This window comes from Crinia signifera, chromosome 8 (assembly GCF_055691185.1).
Source record: "Crinia signifera chromosome 8, ASM5569118v1, whole genome shotgun sequence".
Classification (NCBI taxonomy): Eukaryota; Metazoa; Chordata; class Amphibia; order Anura; family Myobatrachidae; genus Crinia; species Crinia signifera.
The window spans coordinates 97,737,064-97,755,975 of NC_139224.1; the positions used below are offsets into that span (position 1 = coordinate 97,737,064).

General features: G+C 45.0%; 1 protein-coding gene across 6 annotated transcripts in view; it reads right to left on the reverse strand.

The window, feature by feature from the left end:
* AKNAD1 (AKNA domain containing 1) overlaps positions 1–18,912 on the reverse strand; it is an 82,950-nt gene that overhangs the window by 51,356 nt on the left and 12,682 nt on the right. For all 6 annotated transcript variants that reach the window (XM_083156830.1, XM_083156832.1, XM_083156834.1 and 3 more), the window contains exons 2-4: positions 6,209–7,320; positions 3,686–3,818; positions 2,468–2,601 (exon numbers count right to left, since the gene is read on the reverse strand). In XM_083156830.1, coding sequence (XP_083012956.1) covers positions 2,468–2,601; positions 3,686–3,818; positions 6,209–7,294 — 1,353 coding nt within the window. In that variant the 5' untranslated portion in view covers positions 7,295–7,320. The remainder of the gene's footprint in view (positions 1–2,467; positions 2,602–3,685; positions 3,819–6,208; positions 7,321–18,912) is intronic.

Consider the following 18,912-nt stretch of genomic DNA (forward strand, 5'->3'; position numbering starts at 1 on the left):
TTATCTGGTGGCGGGGAGCAGGCAGTGCTTTGAGCTGATGCGGCCTCCTAACCTATTCACACTGCACAGCAGCCCAAGTCCAACCCGGGCTGTCGGATTCAAGTATTTTCAGAAGGCCCTTTCACACCACACATCGACCCAGGTCGACCCGGCAACAATATGAAAGGGGGTATCATATTCAAATTCATGGCTACTCCCTCTAGGGCATGGCTCTGGAAAAGGGTGCTTATACAATGCCCACACTACCGGTATTTTAAAGCAGGGTGGGGCCACGATGGAGCGATTCAACATGAATTGTTTCATTGCCCCATCCTCTTTTCCTGTGGTAGTAGATGGCTGCAGGGGTGTGCGGGGGACAGCGTGGGGTATTCAGAGTGTAAACTACCTGTGGGAGAATTCCCCCCCTTTTCTGGGTGGCCAGGAGTGCCACACGATTTTCGGGGCCTTCAGGCCATTTCCGGGAGAGTAGGCAAGTATGCGTATGTGCATCACAGAATCAGAGGGAAGCTGCTCATAGCATAACACAAACACTAGACTGCAACATTAACCAAGCATGGACTGGTTTTCCAGGAAAGCTGCAGATCAGACACAATGAAACTTGTATTGAGGAAAAGTAACATGCTTACAGCGGAGCCCTTTTTGTACAAATTGAGGCTCAGACGCATACAGATTTACAAATGTCGCCTATCAAATGGTTTTATGAATGCACATAACACGCACATTTTGAGCGAGAAGGGAAATGGCTCGTTGAAAGGGGCTATTTGACGTTACTGGAGCCACAGTATAAAAGGATACATACTGGCTAGCTGTGTAGCATTGATTTTTCCATGAAGCAAACATTGCAGGTAATCTGCAGGTGCTTAGTTTTGTCCATAAATATTCATCATTTACAATCAGTAGCAAGGCACATTGGGCAAGGAGGGGAAAATGTAAAATGTACAGTACAGATAGATTAAGAGTTCCAAGTGTATGTGTCTGGGATACGGTCATTAGGATGACCCTATTAAGGTTGACAGGCATTGTCAACAGGCCTTAGGTCAACACCTGAAGTAGATTGACATGGCTAAGGTCAAAGGCTTAGAAGATCGACACAACCATTAGGTTGACAATGCCAAGGTCGACATGAGTTTTTCAAGTTTTTTTGAGCCAGCATGTGCTGACATCCACATGCCCATCCACCCACTAGGGCATGGAGGGAAAATAGAATAGTGTAGCGAGCGCAGTGAGGCATTGTGCCCAAAGCATGGTAAGTGCACACGGTACTCTATGGGCAGTATTCAATGAGGCCGGCAAGGGGGTTAAACGGCAGAGTTTGCCTAAAACAAGCGACCCTCGCCGTTTAACCCCACACCGGACGCTCACCGTATTCAATGTTCCGGGGGAACCCTCGCTGTCAGATGACAATGAGGATTCCCCCAAACGGCAAGGTTTGCGGCTAATGCAGGGAGCGCGCTACATTTAGCAGTGAGCCTCACTGCTCTTGCGGCCGCACATGCCTTTTCCACGTCACTGTAAAAACCCAGCGAGGTGGAAACGGCGTGTGCAGCTGAATACTGACCCTGTGAGCTGTGACAATGAGCAGGCAGCACTGCTCGCTGTCACAGCTCGCAAAAAGCATTTAATATACCCCTTTGACGATGTCCATGCTGACTATATTGAACTTTTGACTGTCAACCTTGCCATTGTCGACTTAGCCATGTCGACCTATTTTAGGTATTGACCTAAGGCAGGGCCGGCGCCACCACTAGGCAGCTCTGGAGGGCGGCAGTTCGCCCTCACCCCCAGCATTTAGCGAACGGTACCTGTGAAAAAACGTGCGTCCCCGGCGTCCCTGCTGAGCGCTGGTGCGTGCAGGGGTGTCCGTGCCGCCAGGGGAACCTGCGGCGCTGTTATTGTGTGTAAGCTGGCCGCGGCCGGCGGGGTCCCTACAGTGAATAGAAAATAACTAGCGCTTCCCGCGCTAGTTATTTTCTATTCACTGTAGGGACCCCGCCGGCCGCGGCCAGCTTACACACAATAACAGCGCCGCAGGTTATTGACACCCCTGCACGCACCAGCGCTTAGCAGGGACGCCGGGGACGATGGGGCTAGGGCTGAAGGGCAGGACTTTGGCATTGCTGAACATGCTGGCTTCTATGGACTGCAACCTTTGCAGCCCATAAAAGACAGATAGGGCTGACAGTACAGTAGGGGATTGGCTTTGCATAGAATATTCCCTATGCTATCGCAGTCCGCACTCACGGTCCCAGGGAGAGAAAACTCCACCTCCTGTTAATAACTACCCTCCTGTAATCAGTAATATCTCTTCCATAGTCCCCGAGGTTGGCAAATGGGGGGGGGGGGGAGGCCCATAGGTAAAATCACCATGTAGTATGCGTCAAAAGACATTGAAGAAAAGCATTGTGCATTTATCCCTATTTATGCTCATTAATGTTCCTATGAATTGCCATAAAACAGAGAATATTACTTTAGCTTTCAGCTTCTTGGCTTGTTCTGCAAGTATTCTGGACATTTTTTCTCCCTCCGTTGGAACCTCGGCTCCCTCCATACTATGTGATTCCTTAATGTCTTCAGCAGACTTGGATGTATGAAGATCATCTTCTACAATGAATGCATAGTAAATGATTTAGCTCTGCTAAATAACTTTCATTTGTTCAACCATTTTCAAAAGCAAAACCTAATATAATGCAATGGAAGGCACACTAGTACAAAATGCACCATAGCATTACCACCACTAACCACGCACTATAACATCACCACCAACACATAAAGGTCGACACGCACTACATCAACACTGACCAACGGCCGACATGTACTAGGTCAACATTGAGAAAAGGTCACCACAAACAAAATATCATTATGGACAAGGTCAACATGAAGTTTTTACATTTTTTTCCTGTGAATGTCGGCATGGGCCCCCAATTAATGTAGCGCATACCCTCGCTTCTTACCGTTCCCAATCACAGACCGCGTGGATCGTAAAGACTGAAAGAGTCCATGCAATGAAAAAGTCATGAAAAACTCATGTTGACCATTTCATGTGTCAACCATTCCCATGTCGATCATTTTTAACAATTGTAGTACTAATTTCCTATATCTACAGTATAACCTCTCTAGTTCATTATATTATACTATTAATAGCTGTATCCCATGTGCATAGAGGCACCTAACATATAAATCCCAAAAAAATGTCAAGTTATAGGGGCCCGTTTACGAAGGATCGCATATACAATGTGATCTGGGAAGAATCTGACTGCCTCGCATTGTAATATGCAATCCTATCAATGGGACGTACGTTCCCGCACATGCAGGGACAGGTCCCTGTGATTCGCTCAGCTAGGTGCCGTGGTGTCTGCCCAGTGCAGTGCATAGGCTACAATGGGCTAATGCCATTCTGAGATGGCGGTAAGTGCGGGACCCGACTTTCGGTAAATTGGGGCAGCATCGTGTCCCCCAAAAAACTTATGGGAGATGAAGCTGCCGGAAGCAATGGAGGTATCACAGCAGCTTTCGGAGATTCGTGCTTCGATCCATTCTACATACATGCCAGCGATACTTAATATTTGCAGCTAATTATGATAAATGGGCCCAATAATCTGGGTTGTTAGAAGCCTAAATAAATTACAGAGAAAATACATTAATTTAACTGAAAAATAGGTGATGGTAATAAGTGCGATGATTGTACCTGTGCATAGCTTGAGGAGACTCCCTTCTGTTTGTTTCTCTATATGGCTGACAGGGCCTAGTGTACAACATTCAGGAGTAGATATAGAGATGATCTTGTGGAAGTCAGCAGTACAAAGTGAAGCCTCTGAGACCTTAAAAAGAGAAATATTTATTATAGAGGAATAGAAACAGAATTTATAGTTAGATAGAAACGATTTGCACAACACAAATAACAGAGGCAAATGCAGTATTTTCTGGAGATGTTTTCTTTAAAGAAACTTTTATGATATAGTACCAAGCCCCACTATGTAACAGCAAAATTCTGTGATTCGTGAAATTATCGGGATGAGGGGGGGCTTAAATGGCACATTTTTAATGAAATCTCTTAATATTAGTTCCGCCCCTTTCTCAGTGCCCCTCAAATAGAGGCAATTGGCTTCAAGGAGGCTGGGCTTTTCAAAATCATCTGTGCTCTCTCCTCTGTGTGCACTACTGAATAACTGGTACTTGTTTCCTAGCACGGCGCCACCGATGTAGATTGTATGACATCGGGTGTGTAAAATAGGTCGCATCGCATCGCATGCGACCAGATCGCATGCGATGCGACAGATTTGACCCAATTTTTAATTGTACAGCCACCCTGATGGCTGATTCCACGCCACGATCAACGCCAACCTGAAGCGTGGCGAGCGCAGCGAGCCCGCGAGGGGCGGCGCTACGCGTCCTCCGACCTTTTCATACCCCCACTATCCACGTCGGCGTGGAGTTGATTTTATATACTGCCGCCGCTCGCCATGCTTCGGGTTGGCGTTGATCGTGGCGTCGCGCTAACAATGGGGGGGCATTTGACATACTAATTAACCATCATGGTGGGTATACAATTAAAAATCGGGTCTGGGGGGGCATTTTACATTGTAATCTGCCATCAGGGTAGCTGTACAATGTAAAATCGGGTCGATCGCATCGCATGCCATTGTAATGGCATGCGATGGGACCGATTTTAAAATTGTAGGGGAACGTCTTTAAACCCCGAAAATCGGGTCGGTCGGGTCTGATCGGGTCCCATTGCATACCTTATGTTATGGTATGCGATGGGACCCGATGGGCGCCGTGCTAGGAAACAAGTACCGAATAACCTTCCCTTGGTTGTATAAACTGTAGTCTTTATTCAGTTATGTTTTTTGCTTGTATCAGTATCTGCAGTTTATTTAGTTAATTTTCTGCCCCACCCGGCTACAATGCTAAATCAAGTCAGTAGTGCTACCTCAACCCCACCCCCCCAAAAAAAGTCAGTGTTGCTACTTCAAACCCCCCCACCCCCCCCAAAAAAAACTAAAAAACATCACACCGAATGGGTGCATTCGTTGGCTATACTGGTCCAAGAGAGTTGTGCGGCTTTCTTAAATACGGGGGGACCCCAACAATTGTTTCTCCATATTTGGAAAACCAAGACCAGCATAAAGAGCCTGGGCTGGTTATGCTCAGGGGGAAGGGGGGGACCACCATGCTTTTTCTTTTTTTTTTTAAATCTTACCAAAAAAATTAAAATCGCTCACTCCCATTACTAAAAGAATATTTCTGGCTTGGACTACAAATGTGCACTTTATTACATGTGCGATATGGTGAGATATTTTAGCGGTCTAACAAAAAAACTGACCCTACTGTATATCATTAATGATGCATGATCCCAGGGGTCATTTACTGTCCGCCCACACACACATCTAAGGGGAAGACTGACAGATGAAATGAAGCAGGAGCTATTAAATAGGGACATGAGAGCCAGAAGTAAGACAGGTAGAGATGGCTGAGGCAGGAGAATGGGGTCAAAGCCGGATTAAGGGAGAGGTGGCCCAGGGGGTGATTATCACCGGGCCCCTCTGTCTTAAGGGGCCCACTATCTGTCACTGCTCTGCCATTACCCCTCTCCAACTAACAGCTCTCCTGGTAACAGCGATAGTGTAGGCTGCGCATCTTCCTTGATGGCCTGGGGTCTTCTCTTCCCCCCTGTAGATTGTAGCCATCTCCCAGATGACTCCTGTTGCCGGCTGTGCTTAACGCTGTTAGGGCAGCATTGGGAGCAGAGCTCAGTTTCAGGTGCAAAAGCGCCGGGCAGGGGTGGGGTTGGCTGGCAGGACCCATCTGTGTTGGATGCCCTGGGGCTTAATCTGGCCCTGAGTAGGGTGAGCTACATGGCATGGTTATGTGGTGGAAGGGTATGTTTTGATGAACAGGTGCCCATTTGAAGCTATGCAGGGTTGGGGAAAGTCTGAAGCTAATTCCTGTATAGGGGCAGCACAGGGGAAATCTTGGATTTAAGTATGAGATGGAGCAGAGGTGATGGTGTTTGGCCAACTGGAGAGGGCAGCCTAGAGAATGTAGAGAGATGTAGGGAGGCATTAGAGGGGGCCTTGTATGGGGCCTGTGGCATTAGAGGGGGCCTTGTATGTGAAGGTGTGTTGTCATCAATTTACCATACCTCAACTAAAGCTGACTTTACATACATTTATAGATTATACAACAATAATAATTCCATTGTATTCACCTGTATGTGCAGATGGTCAGAAGAAAGGGCAGCTTCCGGTCTTTGCTCTTGCTGCATGAATGGTTGCATGGAATCCAGTATATCTTGAATCGCAAATGATTGTCCCACTAAATTCGGAGAAGATACTGCTCTCTTTAATGCCGCAAAAGGTTTACCAACACCACTGTCACCCTTGGGTATTTTTACCTTTGGCGGCACTTTTGAAAAATCAGGAAGTTTGTAATGAACCTGTCCTTGGCCATACCTTATTTCATATGAAGGTCTCCTTTCTGGATCATACTTAGGATACTGACTCTTATCATCCACACTATCAGGTAGCAACTCATTAAGTCCCATGCTTTCCTGTATACGCTCAGGCACATTTCCTTCAGCATTTTCTTTTAGTGATGTCTCATTTGTATGGGGGTTGTTTTCGTTACGTAACATTTCTTCCTCGATGGCAATGTTTTTATTTTGGTACATTTCCAGGTATTCGTCCTCGAAATCCTCTTGTTGTTCTTTACTAAAATCATATTGACTTAGGTCGGTGCAACTTTTTCGGCTAATTACGGTGTCGCTGCTGCTTTCAGCTATGGATATTTCCGGCATAGTTTCATAGTCTATGAACTCACATGGACTCAGGAGGCCATCGCCTGTAAAGTGACGTAGGAGGATATCTGGTCTTATTGTAGGAATGGTTGTCAACTTCTTGATTTCATGTTCAGCTTTTCCATTGGCCTCAGCCACATGCTTGGGAACAGTCTCAGATAAACTGAACACATCGCTGCTTTCCACAGAATAGATGGCTTCGTCATCAGTAGTTTCACACTCTATTTCACTGTTGATATGTTGACTTTCCAGAAGACTAATTAATGCTGTATCAGAAAGGATACCAGGCTGGTTTACTTGATCCTGATCCTGATCTAGATTTGGAACTAAATAGCATTCAAGGATCCCATCAAAAGGCAGGTCCTCCTGTTCTTCATCATCAGTGTTGTCACTTGCTGAAGTACCCCATGCTTCATCAAGCTGCTCTGATGGCTTTTGTGATGTATTAACATCTATGTCTGTAGCAAATTCCATGTAGTTCCCCTTTGCCGCATGCATAGATTTTGGATTGCACTCTGGAAAATCTGATAAATAATACTATAGTTAAAATGCTATTAATATATAATGCATAGCGATCTGTTCATGGTAAGTCTATTACATGGAAAAATCTGTTTGCTGACCTACTATATGACGCTTTTTACGCTCTACGTATCAAATTTATACTGTCACACACACACGCACACACACACACACACACACACACACACACACACACTGCACACACTTACTAAAATGTGCCCTTCCATTCCACATACTGTAACTCGTTCTTTTTCATCAATCAAGAACTTGCAGAATTGCATCTTGTAGTGTTTTCATAGCACAATGTAATGTCTAGTTTGCAGAATTGCTTTGGATTACTAAAACAAAAATGCAAACTTTGTACAGTAATGAATACATACTGCAGAGCTATAAACATGTTGGGGGTATGTTGTATTAAGTTGTATACATACATAATGTACAAAATAATGGTACATGTTCTCTGGAAAGGTCTGAGCCACAGAGGTTGGTATTAGAGATAAGTGTTACAAGCAGGGCTGTGACTATGCCTGACTTAGGTGGTCTTTTTTTAAAGACATGCTTAGTCATTGGCACCATCCTGAAAACTAGGAAACAAGTGGGCTATTTGAGTATTAAGGTTAAAGAAGTTAAGCTAAAATGTCTATAGATCTCTTACCAGTGTAATGCTGCTGCTCTATACTGGGCTTTCTGTCACCTGCTGATTATACTAGAAGAGGCATCAAGTAATACCTGAGCTCATCATTGGACAATGTGTGCATCAAGTTACATGTATTGTAAGGTCTGCTCTCTACATCTCATATGGTTTGTTTCAGTCTCTCTTGTTGGTAACTATACACCCTGTCATTTAGCATTCTGTTCCTACTTTGTTATTTAACACATTGCCAGGACGCTGTAACCTAGCAATCAGCTCAGAGAAATCCTATATTCAGCAGTAATTTGAAGGGGGGCATAAAATTCACATGTAGAGCAAGTTTTTGTGACAAATTTGCATGGGTTTTTTGTTCCCAAGGAACAGACATTGAACCAGAAAATACTGTATACGTCAAATGTAAGTTATTACGGCCTGCGATACCAGTAACAGACAATTCCTACACATGCTTGCAAAATATTGAAATGTGCTCACCTTGGAAAAAAAATCTAAAGTGCTGTGGACCACATATGTGCAAAGAAATCCTAAAATCAATAAACACAATTAAAAGGTCACAAAGAACAAATGATACTATTGTCTGTGCTTGTAATAGGTCTGTTTGCTAACACTTGTAGTTAGATAACAATCATCCGGTTATGAAAGAACTGCTTGTTCTGGTGTAGATTAATAAAATGATTCTTTACTCTTAAGAAAATAGCATGGTAATACTAATACCAAAGCCCAGGTCTGACCCATGATTTTGAACATGGTTCCACTTGTGGTCAGACCCTGGACCTTTTTCACTGCAGAGCCAACACGCAGTGGAAATCTATCACTTTTAGGTATGGACCCCGATATGTGGTGCCTAATGGACATGTTCAGTGCACCAGAGTGAAAAACATGAAGTTCTGGATACAGAAACGCTATAGTTGCCAAAAAGTGGCCATTTGTGTCACTGTGTACTGTTTATCCTCAAGGTTTGTGAATTTACCAAAAAAAAATTGTTTTTTTTTTTTCAAATATTGCTAATAAAAATTTCTGTGGTCAAATATCGCAAGTCAAGACAAAAATAGGCGACTCGAGGCAAGAGGAATCAACTTTAAAATACCTCACCGTTTAAGGGAAATCTCGACATCCTCTCACGGCGAGGATATTTCCCTTACATTGAATAAGGAAAGGGAGTTTGATGGCAAGGATGGCTTGTTTTTGGTGAGGAAAAGCCTCGCCATACAAACCCCCTCTCTGGCCGCATTACCTACTGCCTTTCTGACTGTGGCAACTTTGTAGAATCTAATGAACTCTTGATCATTCATTACGCTTGGTCACTTCTTTCTTCAGACCACATTTATTTGTCTTAATTGCATACTCTTAGGACTATGGTCCTGTTTTTGTTTTCGTTTGTTGCATTTCTTTTTTTTTTTTTTGAGCATACCTCTCCGAGTCCATTTTTCTTTAGCTCAATATCTGATTAATTCTGGCAAAACCTCTCGCCAACCAGCAGACAAATACCTCAATTTACGAGGTGACTGGTACACCTCAAGAATTATTTGATACTATGCTACCGACACGCCTTGACATAGTTAGGTATTTTAATATTGTTTACACAGAATAGAAAATAAAACTTAATGTGAAGTGCATTGGTCATAGATGACCACGTTTGTGAGAAATTACAAAATATCTGGAGGCGGCATCATTTCCTACAGTAGGAAATTGTCATATAAAACAGCTAATCCTGAAACAACATAATTAGGTTCAGCACTTGAGCAAAAATTACAGTGCCCATAAATCTAAGCCCTCCTCTGATTCTCACCTGGAACAAGTGAAGAGACTATGGGCAAATTTACTAAGAATACTAATACAGTGTGTCGTATTCGTATTTTGAATATAAATTTTATCGGTGGAGTATTTAATTTACAAATTCGTATTCCAAATCATAATTTACAAAGGTGTTTTTGAAATTCATATTTATTGATGTCGTATGGAGTAGTATGCGTAATTGGCATACGTATATACGGCTGCTAAACACGTCGGCAGCCTGCATACATCAGTCAGATCCACCCCGCCCCCCCCCCCCCCAGCCATAATCAGCCCTGGGCTCAAAGAGCTGGTCCTGGTTCTAGAAATTCACGGGGCAAAACACATAGTGGTCCCCTTGAATTTCTACAACCAGCACCAGGCTCGGGTTCCGGTCCAGGTTCCTAAAATACAGGGGACAAAATTACTAACGGTAATGCCAGCCAGCAGAGTAATGCCATAGTCGAGGGGAAACTTTGTATACAAGTGCCCCCGGCCAAAACATTACCCCCTGACCGGTCAGGGACCCTGGGGATGTGGGGACCCCCGCAATGAAGGGATTAACCCAATCCGTTCTAAAGCTTGGTACAATCCCCGGTGGCCCTGGGCGGTGGGCACTGGGCTGATGGCAACGGTGTAAAAATAAGAATTAACTATATATTGGGTTCTGGTGTGGAACTTGGCAAACCAAAAGTCCCAGCATTCAGGGCATTAATGGCCATGCTGGGAATCTTAGTTTCACAGCAGAACCAATAGCTAAATAAACACACACACGAGAAATGTCTAATTGTATTACTTATACACACCACATACATACTGATACTTACAGCTCCTTGGTGTGGATCATGTCCTCTTCTTTCCCATAGCAATCCACAAACTTGGCAAAAAAATAAAATGACCACCCAGTATGATGGCGATAATCGTGAAGCACTGAATGTTTGCTGGTTGTAGAAATTCAGGGGACCCCTATGTGTTTTGCCCTGTGAATTTCTAGAACCAGCTCTTTGAGCCCGGGGCTGGTTACGGCAGTGGGGAGGACCCATCACTTTTTTTTTTATTAATTTTTATTTTTTTACACTGATCCATGCAGGCTTCTGCCAAATGTGCCTGGAAAATTAGTTGTATTTTCCAAGCGTATTTTCACGGCAATTACTGGCCGTATTTTGCATACGGCTGGTTAGTATATTAGGAATCACCATTCAACTGAATGGTGATTCATATTCTGTTGATGGCGTATGCATTTGTATTCGTAAATATGAATACGAATGTGCCATGAATATGAATTGACCTATTTTCAGCATAGTAAATGCGAAAATACGAATAAGTCTAAAATAGGCGTATTTAACTATCTGAATACACCTATTTTAGCCATATTTTGCTTAGTAAATTTCCCCCATATGTCAATTTTGACAAATGTAAATGCGAAACAATAATCAATCACTTTGAGTGTGATTTCCTCACAGATCAACGCAATGCCAGACAAATGTGCATGGGCAGGATTGCTGTAATAACTTTATTTTTTTTTTTTAAACAAGTTTCTTTTATTGAAGCATTACAGATCAATATAATAGAAGTACAGTGTGTACAGAAGTAAAAACACAGTTCACTTAAAACAAGGTGTTTGTCAACGGTAAAAAAATAGGTATAAAATAATAATAATATAAGTGAGATTTTCACCGTGCAATAGCATTCCATCAAAAAGTCAGTGAACATACAGGAAAGAAAATAAAGTAGAAAGATTATATACAGTATAATGAGAGTCACAAGAGGAGCCCGGGTCCACGCCATTTATTACCTCGGTACTCTTTACTTAGAAGGGCGCCCATCATGGCCATCTTGGGCATTGAATGCACTAAAAAATCGGGTGCGATGCGACCGACGAGATGCCCGAGATTTCCCATAGGGAACAATGTTAAATGTCTCAATTGACCAGATTTTCCTGTTCAATGCCTCAATTGACCCAATTTTTCCATAGGAAACAATGTTAAATGGGCCACAGAGGCCAAATAGGCACCCTGAAGTGTATAATGGCCACCCGAATTGTTAACGCCACCAGACGATCAACGTCAACCCGAAGCGTGGCGAGTGCAGCGAGCCCACGAGGGGCGGCGGTACGCGTCCTACGACCTTTTCATACCCCCACTATCCACGTCGGCGTGGAGTTGAGAATAGAACGTGTGGCGAGCGCAGCGAGCCACCGAGCCCGAAGCGTGGCGAGCACAGCGAGCCCCGCGAGGGGACGCGGATACCTTCACAGGTATCCGCGTCCCCTCGCGGGCTTCACAGCTGTCCGCGTCCGCTCGCCACGCTTCGGGCTCGGTGGCTCGCTGCGCTCGCCACACTTTCTATTCTCAACTCCACGCCGACGTGGATAGTGGGGGTATGAAAAGGTCGTAGGACGCGTACCGCCGCCCCTCGCGGGCTCGCTGCGCTCGCCACGCATCGGGTTGACGTTGATCGTGGGGTGGCGTTAACAATTCGGGTGGCCATTATACACTTCAGGGTGTCTATTTGGCCTCTGTGGCCCATTTAACATTGTTTCCTATGGAAAAATTGGGTCAATTGAGGCATTGAACAGGAAAATTGGGTCAATTGAGACATTTAACATTGTTCCCTATGGGAAATCTCGGGCATCTCGTCGGTTGATCGCACCCGATTTTTTAGTGCATTCAATGCCCGAGATGCCCGAGATTTTTTACTAACGATGCCCACGATCAAAATCGTGGGCGCCGTTCTAAGTAAAGAGTACCAAAAAAACAGTTTATCGAAGTGCACTTCTAACATAATAAAATAGACATACAAGACAAACTACATATAACATAAAATCAATGTAGAACCCTTATGAGGCTATATTTAGTATAATGAGGCTTTGGTAATTAAGGCTTTTCAATTCATATGAGGCAATGGATAATAGTTACCAGTCTGAGGAAGCCGCTGACGTACTAGAGGCGGAGAAACGCATATGTAAGCCTCAAAAAGGTTGCCAAACACCGCTGTTAATTGCAATCCATCTTGCATTGGGCTGACAGAGACTGTCTTTTCACTGTGGACCTGAGTAACATCTGAGCCTGGGAGTGTGGAGTCCAGCTGAAAGCAAGCAAAGGGGGCATCTATACCCCCCTACAAAAAAGACTGCCTAAAGCACACCAGGAAGGAACATCCTCAAAAGTATATCTACATGGCCACAGGAGATATTTACTCTCTAATGCGGGACTGGTAACTATTATCCATTGCCTCATATGAATTGAAAAGCCTTAATTACCAAAGCCTCATTACACTAAATATAGCCTCATAAGGGTTCTACATTGATTTTATGTTATATGTAGTTTGTCTTGTATGTCTATTTTATTATGTTAGAAGTGCACTTCGATAAACTGTTTTTTTGTGACATTTATGGAAAATAAATAATACTATGTTTTGAATATACAAGAAATTGTGATTATTGCCATCCTGCGCCTCCTATAAACAGAATTTGGTGATATTCACTTATTTCTACCCCTACAAAGTTTCCACCAGAGGATCACAAAAACCTCTGAATATAGGGGGCAGCAACTTGAACCCAGGTTATAAAAGGTTCCCCCATTAAAATATAACAAATATCAGCGCTCTTGTGTGACATATTGTCACCCCCCCCCCCCCCCCCCCGACCAAATTGGAAATTGTTTTAAAAACACATTCTGGTCCGAGACTAGGGTATGTGCATAGAATACTGTTTACTTTGGAACTCCACTCATCCAGGCGTGACAGTGCGTGTAGTGGAGGTAATGGTACTCTTTACTTAGAAGGGCGCCCACGATTTTGATCGTGGGCATCGTTAGTAAAAAATCTCGGGCATCTCGGGCATTGAATGCACTAAAAAATCGGGTGTGATCAACCGACGAGATGCCCGAGATTTCCCATAGGGAACAATGTTAAATGTCTCAATTGACCCAATTTTCCTGTTCAATGCCTCAATTGACCCGATTTTTCCATAGGAAACAATGTTAAATGGGCCACAGAGGCCAAATAGGCACCCTGAAGTGTATAATGGCCACCCGAATTGTTAACGCCACCCCACGATCAACGTCAACCCGATGCGTGGCGAGCGCAGCGGTACGCGTCCTACGACAGTTTCATACCCCCACTATCCACGTTGGCGTGGAGTTGAGAATAGAAAGTGTGGCGAGCGCAGCGAGCCACCGAGCCCGAAGCGTGGCGAGCGCAGCGAGCCCCGCGAGGGTACGCGGACAGCTGTGAAGCCCGCGAGGGGAAGCGGATACCTGTGAAGGTATCCGCGTCCGCTCGCCACGCTTCGGGCTCGGTGGCTCGCTGCGCTCGCCACACTTTCTATTCTCAACTCCACGCTTCGGGTTGACGTTGATCGTGGGGTGGCGTTAACAATTCGGGTGGCCATTATTCACTTCAGGGTGCCTATTTGGCCTCTGTGGCCCATTTAACATTGTTTCCTATGGAAAAATTGGGTCAATTGAGGCATTGAACAGGAAAATCGGGTCAATTGAGACATTTAACATTGTTCCCTATGGGAAATCTCGGGCATCTCGTCTGTCGCATCGCACCTGATTTTTTAGTGCATTCAATGCCCGAGATGGCCGAGATGGGCGCCCTTCTAAGTAAAGAGTACTGAATGGTTCTCCATTATGTATATAGGGAAATCCGCAGACACCAATAGGTACAGCCGATGTACATTCAAGTCACATTTGTGAAAAATTCCTCCAGGGAATCTGATGCTGCATATGCGTACAGTGAGCCCGTTTCATATGCGGTTGCAACTTCGATTTTGTAGCAACTGGCCACATGCCAATGGTACTTGCAATGAGTAATTAGTCTCAGAGTTATGACAGGAAAAGACCATTTGGGGAGGTAACAGGCATACCGTGACCGTTTTCAAAGTATGGCTTTGCATGTGCCTGTGATCTTATATGCATAAACCATTGCACAAGCATTGCAGCTTATGCAGCCATTCTACGTGGCCACGGAGGCACTCAGGAAGTCGATGTTCCTCGCATCTGTTTTGCAGTTGCAGGCGAGTATGCAGTTGCTGAGCATGTTGTGTTGGCTGTGGTAGGTATCTATGTTCACTTGTGTGTGCATGCTACAGTTCCATTGCGTCACAGTTCCATTACTGAAAGGGATCGCTGCTGCTTTGGCATTGCAACCACATCGGACACAGATGCAGCTTTGGGGTTGGTGCAGGATAGAAGCTGCGGTTGAGGATTGAAATTTCTCACTCCTGTTACCAGGTGTAAAGTAACAGTGCCAAAATCTTCAGGGGCTCCATATCATGGGGCCTAGGCAAGATATGGGTGTAAGGCCTCTAACCTCAAACAATCTATGGCACTATAGTTTACATCAGGGCCGGTGCTAGGGTGTTCGGCGCCGCCTGCAAACTAAAAATTTGCACCCTCAATGCCTGCTGAAGGCGCATGATGAAAAAACACATAATGGGCTTAGTAGCAGCAATACCATATGTAGACATTTTGGTGCCCTGTGTTAGAAAACGAATTGGGATCCCCCCCCCCCCCACCCCACAAACACACACCAAAACCAGTGATAGTGCACGCTGTAGGTGCGCAGCAAAATGTACACAATAATTTACACTGTAAATCCTATTACACCTGATTGCCACACACCGTAGTGCCCATAACACATGGTCTCACACCATAATTCCTATTACATGTTATATCCCACTGAAATGCCTATTACACATTATGCCACAACCGTAATGCCTATTACATATTATAACACACGCCATAATGCCTAATACATATACCACACCGTAATGCCGGTTATATATTATACCACATAAGTGGCGCTTACATACATGCTCATTGCCAGGAGTTACCTGCTCGTTGCCAGGGGTTTCTTGCTCAAATACAGGGGTTACATGCTCCTTACTAGGGGTTTCATGCTTGTTGCCACGGAGTTACCATTAAATGCTTATATGGTAAAGGTAGATAGCAGTTTTGGCAGTACTGGGGCAAGGAGGGGGTTAGGGTCAGGCAATATATATATATATATATATATATATCTAGGAAGAGGCAGAGAGAAGGCGCTTCATGGTGCAGTATTATAAGTATTTAATGGATAATAAAAAATCCTGGTACAGGCAAGTGTAAACTCGTACCATAGGTAAAAGCACTGTGGACTGGGTACCACAAGGTTTAAAAGTAGCCAAAGGCTAAACTGCTCACGCTTAGGTGCTGGAACAAGGAGCCACCGGAAACACCGCTGTGCTGGCTTGCAGGGAGGCGTGTAGGGGTCACCAGGATCCAGACATCAGCTGTGAGAAGGGTAGGAGCGTCGTAGGCCACGCCCTTGGCCTACGACGCTCCTACCCTTCTCACAGCTGTCCCCGCAAGGGGACTCTGACGCGCGGCGCCATGCTGGCGCCGTGAAAGTACAGAAGTACCGAAGAAGCTTCACTTTCAACATAAATTTAAGGAAATAAAGCTTGATAAATAGGTCCCTATGTGCTAAAATATGCTTGATGGTATGTAACAAAATGCATAAAGTTCATTTTTGACTAATGTATTGCAAAATAGCACGGCAGGGAAATCTTGCTTGTTTTAGCTTGTACCACAGAGGTACCATAACAGCAATAACAAAAAGGTGAGATTACAGTACCATAACAGCCGGAAACCAGCGCAAAGTATGTGGAAGACAGAAATCTCTGGCTTACCTAGCATTTCCAGAAGTACTGTATTCACCTAAGTCAGATTCATGCACAAGTGCAATTAACTGGTAACATTCTAGAATGTTCTCTCTAAATTCCTGCCAGAAACAACAGTCCATCTTTACTACATTCTGCTCATCAGTCTCCTTTGGAGATTGCAGGAGTCTTTACTAAATGTTTCTCTGTCTTGGCCTTAAGAAAACCCAAAACGGGTTGTTCCAAATCAGATTGTTTTACAGACTTGTGTGGCCCAGTATCAGAATGGAAAACTCTCAAGAGAAGTTCTAGGTTTGCAGTAGAGTTGTTTATCATCTACTGTATGTATATAACTTGTCTTCCTCCAGTACCTGCTACCCGTTGCTGGTCCCTCATGCACGATCGGTGCAACCAGCACCCCCGACAGATAGCGCTGTTCAACAGATGTGAGATCCTGGGGGTCTGCTTGCTCCTCCCCTCACTCCACTAACACATTCGTGGATGCAGCCAAAAGCAGGCTAAGCAGGGACCATGCTGTAATCAGCAGCGCCAGCTGCAAACTGCATGAATGCAATGGCGAGGTGTGCACCCTAGTGCTAGGTGCAGTGTGCACCCTGGTGCTGGGTGCGCCATGTTGCTTGGTGAGGTGTGCGCACTGGTGCTGCATGCACCCTGGTGCTGGTTGAGGTGTGCACCCTGGTGCTGCATGTGCCATGGTGCTGGGTGAGGTGTGTGCCCTGATACTGCATGCACCCTGGTGCTAGGTGCAGTGTGAATCATGAATAAGGGGTACTATTGTGCTATAAGACAAGGAGCAATACTGTATGGCATTACATGAATAAGGAGTACTACTCTGAGGCATAATCTGACGTGGTGGCATGCTTGATTTTTTTTGGGGGGTTGTGAGTGCCCAGTCTATTTTGTCAGTACAGGGCCCCACCATTTTTTGTGGCAGCCCTGGACTTCGACAGACAGACACATCTGCATGGGCTGCTGAATTAGCCCCTTTGTTTGGTAAATGCAAGGACATGCTAACATGCAAAACTAAATCATCCGATGATACAGATTTATGTTCCATATACTGTGGAAGCAATCTTTTTTGTATAACTTTAAATCAATTGGAGATATCCCATGCGATGCGATGCAATTTTGCATAGGATTCAATGTTAACAAGGTCCTGTTCATTTCCTCACTATCCAAGTGGGCATGGAGTTGGATATAAACCTGTGGCGAGCGCAGCGAGCCACCGAGCCCGAAGCGTGGTGAGCGAAGCGAGCCCCGCGAGGGGAGGCAGATTTCTTAAAAAGTATTCTGTGTCCCCTCGCGGGGCACGCTACACTCGCCACAGGTTTATATCCAACTCCATGCCCACTTGGATAGTGGGGAAAGGAAAAGGACCCCTTTTTCCCATTGAATTCTATGTTAAAATGGACTCAGACCATTTTAACATTGAATCCTATGGAAAAATCGGGACCATCGCATCGCATACGATTTGGTCGCATGCGATGCAATGCTACCGATCCGACCCGATTTCTAAATCGGACGCCCAGATACTACATAAGTACCAAATATTCTCATCCTTTTGTGTTATTCACAGGCCAAAACAGTTGCCTGTGCCCCATTACATTATAAAGAGAATAGAGATGAGTGGAGTATGTGTGTCCTTTTTCAACTGCTGGAGGGTATGTAATACTGGACCTTTCCCATTGTGCCTGCACTTCTATTCATATGCATGTATGTTATTCAGATTGCTGCTCACATTAGTAGCTGAATACCAGCCTTATATACAATGTACTCGCTTCCCCCTCTGCCCATACTAGCAACACACAAACACCAGATACATATTACCATAACACACAGCCTACTGAGCACTGCCACAATGACTTTGAAACAAAAGACAGCAGAAATGCTAGTTGCAGGGGGGGGGGGGGGGGGGGGGGTGATCGGGGAGCTGAGTGCTGAGTGTTTTTCTTTAGCAAGATTGATCAGCACACCGTGGTACACATGCGGCGGACCCACGATGTTTGTTGAGCGATCTGTGCTCAGCAAGGTTTTGCCTATGCTTATTGGCAAAACCATGCAATCTTTGCAGGAAAGTCAATGCAAGCACTGTCCTACACTGCGGGTGATGGCGACAAGCTGGACCGCGCATTACTATCGCTGAAAATGGATCCGTGCTCCATTTCTAAGCAATCTAGTCAGATAGCTTAAAAATGGGGCTGAAATCGCCCCATGTGTATTCTCCTTAAGACACTGGGAAATTTACAAAGCTTGAATGGGTACGAATGCACGCAATGTGGCTGGTAAATTAGCTTCAGCTAATTTTCTATAAGCTGAATTGGGGTGGTTTACTGTATTTATATATGACAAGCCAGAACTCAGCTGTATATAGACTTCCGGTGGGGGCCGGGGATGGTCGCATGCACGTGGAGCTCCGGTCCCCCATCCACGGAGCGGCGGGCAGCGTGACGGCGGAGAGGGAGGAGGCAGCGCTGTGCACCCCCGGCGGCAAGCGCTGCAAACGGC